At 37.2% G+C, this 9,149-nt stretch overlaps 1 protein-coding gene across 1 annotated transcript; it reads left to right on the top strand.

Moving 5' to 3' along the window:
• The first annotated feature begins 7,026 nt into the window (after window positions 1–7,026).
• LOC127967971 (uncharacterized) lies at window positions 7,027–8,259 on the top strand. Its single transcript, XM_052568738.1, has 3 exons — window positions 7,027–7,166; window positions 7,483–7,815; window positions 7,919–8,259. The coding sequence occupies exons 1-3, from the start codon at window positions 7,106–7,108 to the stop codon at window positions 8,257–8,259; spliced, it is 735 nt and encodes a 244-aa protein (XP_052424698.1). The 5' UTR covers window positions 7,027–7,105.
• Window positions 8,260–9,149: the final 890 nt, after the last annotated feature.

The following is a 9,149-nucleotide window of genomic DNA, read 5'->3' as shown; positions in this document are numbered from 1 at the left end:
AAAGCTTTAACATCATTCTAGGGCACGCGCCATTATAGAGCGTGCTTTTGGGATGATGAAGTCCAGATTCAGGGCCATCTTCCTGCAAGCGCTGGAGGTTCACCACACCTTTGTACCTCACATAAGTGAATTGCAAAGACATTTAAAAAATTCTGTAAAAGAATAAACAGATTTATTTTTCTGAAGATGTACTTTTGTTCCCTTTTTATTTTTTTTACTATTTCAGGTCATAACAGCCTGTGCCATCCTCCATAACATCTGCCTTGGGGTTGGTGACATCATGGCCCTGGAGGATGAGCATGAGGAGGAGATGAGGGGGAGCATTCTTTTTGGAGAAATGTTTTGTTCTGTTTTATATGCTCTATTTCTATGTTGGTTTTCTGAAGATAAACCCAAGTCATGTTATGTAGTTTCATTAATGTTTTAAATTATTTGTTTTAAATGTAGCAATTTAATTTAAGACATATGTGGTGTAAGAATTATAAGTTGCAACAGTCTACTGGAGAGTCCTTTTATTTACACAAGAAAAAACAAAAACAACTAATCTATTTTAATTTTTTTTACTCACAAAAAAATTTATTGGACAGAAATTAGAACATTTCGTTGGCAAACAGACTTAAAATAGGTGTTGTCTTCTTGAGAAAATGGTTATTTTATTTGTAATATATATATACATTTTCTCAAGAAGACCAAACAGTCGGTTCATTCGCTCTCTGCTCTCTTGGGCTCTTCTCTCCTCCGTCTCCTTCTGTAACCTCATGTCTTCTCTGAGAAGCTCCAGCAGCTCATCATCACGGCCCTGTTTTCTTTTCGCTGGTGTTGTTGATGGCTCCTCATCTTCACGATCACCCACCGCTGAACTTGGCGCTGCCGTTTCCTCAGGGATGGAGGCAATAAGGACGGGGGTTGTTTGAGGGCCTCTGTCCTAACACCTCATCCATGAGGACAAATAAGGGTCAAGTTTCAGCAGTGGGTTTCCCACTCACCCCCTCACCGGTCCCAGGACACTTGCAATCCTAAGGCAAAATAAATAAACCATGAATTTCATGAAAACAATGAATTTCAGTAAATGTGTATATTAATTTACTTTTTTTTTTTTTTTGGCCTGCAGGCGAGTAACCTTCCCCAGCAGGCCCATTTTTTCCAGAATTGTCCTAAATGAAGTGCTCAAGTTTGGTTCAAATGTGTACACATCTTGCATGAGAGCAATACATAAACACAAATTGAAAGACTACTGCCTTCTATACTCATTGCCATATTGTTTGTAGGCTTTGTCTAGGGTGGCAGCTAATGGTTATAATAAACAAGAGAGCCTGGTGGAAAAATTGCAAAGGAAGTCATGGCCTTACCTCCAAGCCACGCTGGGCGAGTTTTTGGCCCCCGTGAATAAATGGTCATTCTGACCCCTTAATTTAATTAATTGAGCTGTTTGCTCGTTGCTCCCTAAAAAGCAATTGAAATATTAGAAGTTTTGCCTCAAACTACCTAACAAATGAGTGCTCAGTGGTACAAATGTTATTTTAAGTTCACATTTTGTAGGAAAACCTCCACCTTTTCACTCTTATTTTGCTGGATTTTTATTTATTTATTGATACTTACATTTAAATGTGAATTCATCTGTAGAAGCCACTGATGTCTCACCTGCCATGTTGTTTGAATATTAATTCCGTCATCACCTGTGCTCAATTTATTCTGGGATGTGTAGGGTGCGAAGTGTTCATCACGTACACGTCCTCTGCATCCCAAAGTTAAGGCCACGCCTCCGAAGTGCATGAGGAACCCTCCGAAGTGCATGAGACGCTCCACCATCGCGGGACATCGTCGGACCCGCAATATTTGCGGAACATTGCCGGGTCGCCTTCTGTGTGAAAGCAACCACGTCCCGGAATTGATTACCGAATTGAACCCGGGTCGGGGATCTAGTAACATTGGGGGGTTCGACCCGGGACGACGCTGTGTGAACAAAAGCCAGATCTAATTCCGTGTCGAAGTGATGACCGGCTGTTTTGAAGATCAACATTCGCGATGAAAACATATGTGCAAACTGTAATGAAGCAGAGATCAGTTTGTTCAACACTTTCCGCCCTGACGCCAAGACCGTTTGCTTGCTTCAGTGAAAGTATAAGGTGCCTAGCATTGTCGACTCGTACATTACACGTCACGCGCTGATGTCACGTGTCGTTACGGGATCTTCAAGGGTTGTGTGTGAAAGCACGCACATATACCGGGTCATCACTGGCAGTGTGAAAGTGCCAAATCTAGCGACCAGGGACCAATTGCAGGAACACTTAACTCCTGTATTTGCTGGAATGGCAGTGTGAAAGGGGCTCAGGTGTTCCAGGTTATTGCTCCTGTCCAAGCGTCCTTCTCCTGTCGCATAGAAATGGTACGATGAGCACTGGCATCCTTCCAGGATAGGTGGATCCTGTGTTTTATATCACAATGAAGGTGATGATAGGAATGTTTCACCACCGGCGGTGCTGGTTAAGTACGTCAAGCTTACTTGAACTTACTTGAATAATGTAATCATAGACTTGAAAAACTACAAAATACACAAAATATGGTCTTTCACAACATGATGTACATTAAATAAACCAACAGCTATATGAAGTAGGCAACTTTAAATTTACTAACCTTGAACATATTCGGAAGTAAAATGCTACATACACAGTAATGCAGAAGTAATATTAATGTAACACCATCCTGATAAATATTTTTTTTTCCTTCAAAACAACATTGTATACCTTCACATATACTCTCAATAACTTAAGTATGTTTCAGTATGAAAGATAATACTTTTACTTAAAGGATAGTTCAGCCAAAAATTCTGTAATCATTTACTCACTCTTAAAGTGTTCCAGGATTATGATGTTCATTTTTGGGTGATCTATCCCTTCAGCTAAGGTTTTAAATATGACTAGTAGTTTTTCCCCAATGTGGTAGTAGTAGTTACTAAAAGTATATCAATATTTCTAGTACTATTTATGTTGTCATAGCTCTAAACAATTTCTCTTTTCCTTCTTTCTCTAAATCAGAGCGGACCCCTGTACTGCAGTATAAAGCTGAATGTGGCAGAGCTGGACAGATTTTAATGGTTTTGTTCTGAGCAGCAAGGCCCTGACAGAGCTGCAGGATCTTCTGAGAAGTGAACACCAACAATGAATGGGTGCCACAATCCAGACCCTGGTTTTTTCTCTTCTGTCTGCTAGTGCTAGATCATACAAAGTGGTCTCCAGAGTGTTTGACATGTGCCTCATTCCACTGTCACCACATTGTCCTCCGAGTCGCTGAGGAGGTGCTGGCAATTCACCAAGAGACTCACTTCCTGAAGACCCCAGAACACATGGAGGCAGCGGTGGCCTCAAACTGATGGTGTTTTTCTGATGTTAAACCTAAGCTTTGTCGTAAATGGTTGTAAAAGTACTTTCAGTAATGTACAGAACAATTAGTTTTAATGTGTAAAAAAATATTTACAGGACAAAAAAATAAATATAAAATAATGCTTTGTGGATAACTCATAAAGCGCATTTAAAAAAATTAACAGTCTAGAAGTACTTCTCTTTTATTTACAGGTGAATATGCAAAACCAAAATATACAAAAATGTACAAAGTACTCTTATTTACAAATAAATTGCACACAAAAAATAGCCTGGCTTTAAGCCGGACAGTCGGCTGATTCTTCTGGGATCTTTGTTGTCTTTGGTGGTCTGATTGTTCAGTGCTGTGCAGTTGAGTTCCTTGTATGAGGCGGGCTACGGTGTTGAATGCTCACGAGTAGATTGGATCTGACCATGAGGTGTTCAGTCCAGTGCTCAGCTCCTCTCATAACACGGCTGGTAAGGACATCCTGTCCATCCTTTTGACGGACAATCATGTAGTCAAGTTGGTGCCAATGTTTTGAGCATGGGTGCTGCCAGGTGGTCTTGAACCTGTTCTTCATCTGGAAAATGGTGTTAGTAATGACCAGCTGGCGCTCTGCACAGAGAGACAGGACATGCTGTTTGTTTAGACACGTGACGCTGCACGCTAAACAGAGCAAGAAAATCCTGCCAAGCCTCAGAGCACCATTCACATAGTTTTCCATTAAATTACATTATATTCGCCACAAATCATTGTTAATGAACATAATGAATTGTGTTTTGAGCAGTTTCATTGAAACGTTTGTTTTTCTGTGGCTTTAATAATGTCTGTATGCTTAATTTATAGAGCTATGATGTAGATCGCCCTTTCCGTTTGCTCCGTTTTTTAAACACTGAACGAATAACTTCTCTTTGCCTAATTTTTCATTCTTGAAGTAAACTTCTGTCCGTTTGGTGAATACATAAACTGTTTTAGGGGACGTTTATATTATTATTATTATTATTAGCTAATGGCACCCACAAGGTTTTTCAAAAATATATAATTCTTGTTCGATAAATGGACCTCATCCCATCTGAACAGTTTCTCCCAGTTCCATTTTATTAATGTAGTGGCCCATGACGCTGTTGATGAACTTTCTCACCTTGTTCATCTTACTCTCTTCTCATTTTTATTTATGAGATTAATTAATATGTCTAGTTACAATTAATTGATTCTTAAAGTATATTTCAATGATTTCACAACTTTAAAATGTACTTTTTTACTTTTAACATTTAAGTGCAAAAATGTTTCACCAAAAAAAAGTTGCTTAGATCATAGTAAAAGGGTTTGTGATGTACCAGTAACTCCTAAAGAGTATGGGACAGTTATGGATGCTATTCCGTCTGGTATTTCTCAATTGAACTATACAGTTCGGTCAGTCTAATTCAATAACCTTTTGGCTTAAAGCCCCCATCCTCCTCTGAATATTTGAACTCCTGAAGACATCGTCCCCTTGGAATTATAAGGTTCTATCTGCGTTCTGAGTAGTTTTGAGATACTGAGCTTTAACATTTTTGTGTTCCATAGACTTCTGTAGATAGAACCTTTTTTTTTTTTTCAATAAAAAATCCCAAAATGTACACAACTTAAAATAAAACATCACATAATGTAAATAAATTGTCACAGAATAATAGTATGTGAATAACTCAATTTTGACAAAAATGTCAGATAGAACCTTATAATTCCAAGGGGACGATATACATGTGTGTAGACACTGAGATAGACAGAGAACACAGAAAGGAGGAGGGAGCAAGACAGAAGAAAAGGAGTAAGAAGAAAGGGGGGATTGCAGAAGGCAAATCACAGAAATACCTGAGAGATCATGATATAATCTAACCTTTCCCGTTAATAAAACCATAAATACACCTATTAGTGATATGTTTACTGTGTAAGTTATAAAAGTTATAAAATTAGAGCTCTACAGCTAAAAACATAAGCTGCAGTTTCTTATTGGAACAGCCATTTTAATAAACTAAACTGGAAAATATATTCTCCATGCAGCAAAATTTGCGTCGACAGCATCTGTGTGATGTCAGTTCAAACATTTTCTTCAAATTTTAGAATAATCACAGTCAGTTCAACTTTTTAAGAGATGTAACAATAATTCAATCAGATTTTGCATAGAAAAAGAGATTAATTCTATATTTCTAGCTGCACCAAAATAAAACATCTTATTGTACTTACTGAGTGAAAAATAAAAGCTCAAATAAACACTGAGAATGCACACATACAAATATCACCAGTGATTAGTTTTTAGACCACATGGTCTCCATTCTTAGCATGACTAATGTGATGTGTGGGCTAAATTATTGGCGTTTTCTTGTTTTCTTGATTGCTGTTTTTCTTCATTTCTGTGTTATAATTTTGTTGTATCATAGTGCAAACAGAGTGTAAACTATAAATGCATTCCACAATTTCACATTTACTTATAATTACGAGACCTGTCGGGCCGGGGCTAGTAATGCTAATGCTAATTAAGGTTGATATCTCTGCAGCACTATAACTTGACATTTTTTTAACGACATCATCGCCCTTATTTCTTCTAATTCTTTTGATGCGTGTAGGTCATTTCTTGGATATTTTTACCTCAATTTTTACACATGGCACCTTTAATTGATCCGATTGAGCTTGATCTGAATGAAATTTAGATTGGATTGAAGGGGTGGTTCCACTTCTAATATGATTGTAAAGAGTGCTTGTAAACACTCGATCGGATTGAACCACGAAACTGAAAGAACTGCGCATGTGCAATGACGCAGAAATAATGTAATGACGTATGACGCACAGAACCAGCTGCTCTTCCTTTTGAATAAAGTGTTTTATAAATGTATGTGCCGTCATTATAAAACTCTTCCTTTCACCTGGCTTTTAAAGTTGACCGTGTGAACGAGGAACCCAGCATCACTTAAAATCACTGAAATAAACGCTGATACACTGAACCAATGAAATTGACAGTGCACTTTAGATGGTCTGTATCAGCTATTGCAAACCTTTATGCGAAAGGGAAAAGTTGACTTTCAGTTAAGGTAAGAAGAGGAGCTGTGATCTCATCTGAATGTGTGAGAATTCACAGCATCATTCATCCAAACTGGTTTCAGAGATGATCTCAGATCTGTGTGTGTTAAACCAGTGCGGTCAAACTAACTGAGTTTCCACAGTCTGCGGGAACACACTTCAGAAAACACTAGAACTCAAACTACAACACAAAGAGACAAAAGACGACCGAAAATAATGTGTGTCTGTGTGTTGATATAATTCAGTTATGTCTCGTACAAACATGTGCAAAGACTTTTTGCTTGGCCAAGCTGGATTTGAATACGAACTATTTCAAACTACATTAAAAACGGTGTAATTAATTTTCTTAAAGTGAGTCATGGATAGTGTTTTATGACTAATAACTAAATTATTTCTAGAATTGAATGGAATGCAGGAAACTACTGAAAGATGTGAAACTAACAGTAATGCTATTGAACACAGTCTATAGGCCATACTTTTGCACAGACCAAATATGGTTAAAATACAATACAGTTCTGACATGTTTCACAAAAGGTAAAGCAGCACTTTTCCATTATGCTTAAGCATTGTGTCACTAAATATAAACTTTAACATGATTTAAACTCTCAGTCAGTCTGATCAGAGGAAGTGAACGACCACAGGAAGAATCTAAAGAAAGACTTCAGAGCATATAATGAAGAGGAAATAGAAAATGGCTCGTAAGTGTCATGTGTTTCTGCTGGGACTGATCTTTCTCTCTTCACTTCTCACAGGTAAAGAAATCTGTCTTTCTCTATAAGACATGACTTTTTTTTCTTGTGTTAAAAACAGAACATACTGAATTATTCCTTAATGAACTAAAACTAGACAGTTTCACACTCAAACATCTGACGCTGAATTATTTTCATCTCGAGAGCGTGTTTGTGATTCGAACAGCTCTCTAATAAAGAAAAACAGCTTATTCTGTAGAGTTGGTAAACATTAAGTCAGGAAAAAAGACTGATCTGAATCTTTTACTTTTCATGCTGTTATGTTAGATGTTTTCATTAATTAACATATGATGATCACTCAGAGGTTCTTATTTTTCAGGTTCCAGTGGAGTGGATGAGATTCATGTGTTCATCAGTTCTGGTGAAAATGTCCGTCTGCCCTGTAATAATGCTCTTCCTGACTGCAGATCAACTACATGGCTCTATAACAGATTCAGAGATTCAGCAGCAGATGAACTGATTGGTTTAGGGATAAAAAAGAATGACACCAATAGACATGAGAGACTGAGTCTGGGGTCTGACTGCTCTCTGAACATCAAGAACGTCACAAAAGAAGATTATGGATCTTACAGCTGCCAACAATGGACTGGTCTGCAAGGACAACAAAAACAGCAAGGATCTGATGCTCGTGTTTTTCTTCATGTCCTTCATGGTAATTTGACAGATTTGATGCCAATTTAAAAAGGGAAAATTATTCATTTAAACTCTCATGAAGATTGTAGAGTCTGTGATTTGTGTGTCATTTTGTGTTTCAGTCTCTTCCTCACAGACTGAGATCAGTGCAGGCCGCTCTGTGACTCTCTTCTGTCAGTTGTATTCATATACTGCAGACTCTTGTGATGTTTGGATCCATTCTGAGGGAATCTTTCTGTTCTGGGTGAATCAGGCTGGTGTTAAACTGGCGAGATCAGACTCCAGCTATCAGATATTATTCTCATCTGATCACTGTATCATCACACTGAATACAACACTCCCGAATGAAGATGACAACAGAGAGTGGAGATGTGAAGTTACTCAAAGAGATCAAGTCAAAACCTCAGCCATATATACTGTCAAGAGTTCAGGTGAAAAAACAATCTCATCAATCATTTACTGAAGAGTCTCCGCTAGATGTGCTAATATAATGATGCTAAAGTTATCTTGTGCATTTACTGATTAAAATAATAATGTCATATTCTGCAGTTTGATGCATCTGAACTAACATTCATCTTTACAGCTCAAGATGATACACTGTCACCAGTGATTTCAGTCCACACCACAAAATCAACTGCATTGACACCAAAAACTTCTACACAAGGTACAGTTAAAAAATGAACGCATAATGTTTTGAGTTTTACTGAATCCTCTGTCCTTGTTAAAGAAATGCATGTAATCACTTAAACTAAAATCAACATAATTGATTAAATAAAGTTTAATAGGAAAGACCTGTTAGTGTTTGAAGTTCAGATATTTTAGGCTTTACAAAGAGTTTTGTGGTAACCATTCTGCTGAACATATTATTACATTATGTTTGGTAATATGGTAATATTTGGTGGCGTTTTAGTGCCACATTAAAAAAAAAAACTAAAATTACGAGATTAAAGTTGTAATATTTTCAAAATAGAGTCGAAATGTTACGAAAATAAAGTCAAAATCTTACGAGAACAAATTTGAAAATACAAGAATAAAGTCGAAAATACTGGAATGAAGTCAAAATGTTACGAGAATAAAATCAAAATACTTTGAGAATAAGCTCTAAAAAAGTTTGCTACTTTCAAATTCATATACAGTATTGTTCAAAATAATAGCAGTACAATGTGACTAACCAGAATAATCAAGGTTTTTAGTATATTTTTTATTGCTACGTGGCAAACAAGTTACCAGTAGGTTCAGTAGATTGTCAGAAAACAAACAAGACCCAGCATTCATGATGTGCACGCTCTTAAGGCTGTGCAATTGGGCAATTAGTTGAAAGGGGTGTGTTCAAAAAAATAGCAGTGTCTACCT

The sequence above is a fragment of the Carassius gibelio genome, chromosome B11 (genome assembly GCF_023724105.1).
Source record: "Carassius gibelio isolate Cgi1373 ecotype wild population from Czech Republic chromosome B11, carGib1.2-hapl.c, whole genome shotgun sequence".
Taxonomy (NCBI): domain Eukaryota; kingdom Metazoa; phylum Chordata; class Actinopteri; order Cypriniformes; family Cyprinidae; genus Carassius; species Carassius gibelio.
Note: the sequence above shows the minus strand (reverse complement) of the source record. Positions and strands in the feature narration are given on the sequence as shown.

Excerpts from the sequence above, each read along its gene's own strand:
- LOC127967971 (XM_052568738.1), top strand. The coding sequence starts at position 7,106 with ATGGCTCGTAAGTGTCATGTGTTTCTGCTGGGACTGATCTTTCTCTCT. Across the intron at positions 7,167-7,482 it reads TCTCTCTTCACTTCTCACAG|GTTCCAGTGGAGTGGATGAG; the intron begins GTAAAGAAATCT and ends CTTATTTTTCAG. Across the intron at positions 7,816-7,918 it reads TTTTCTTCATGTCCTTCATG|TCTCTTCCTCACAGACTGAG; the intron begins GTAATTTGACAG and ends TTTGTGTTTCAG.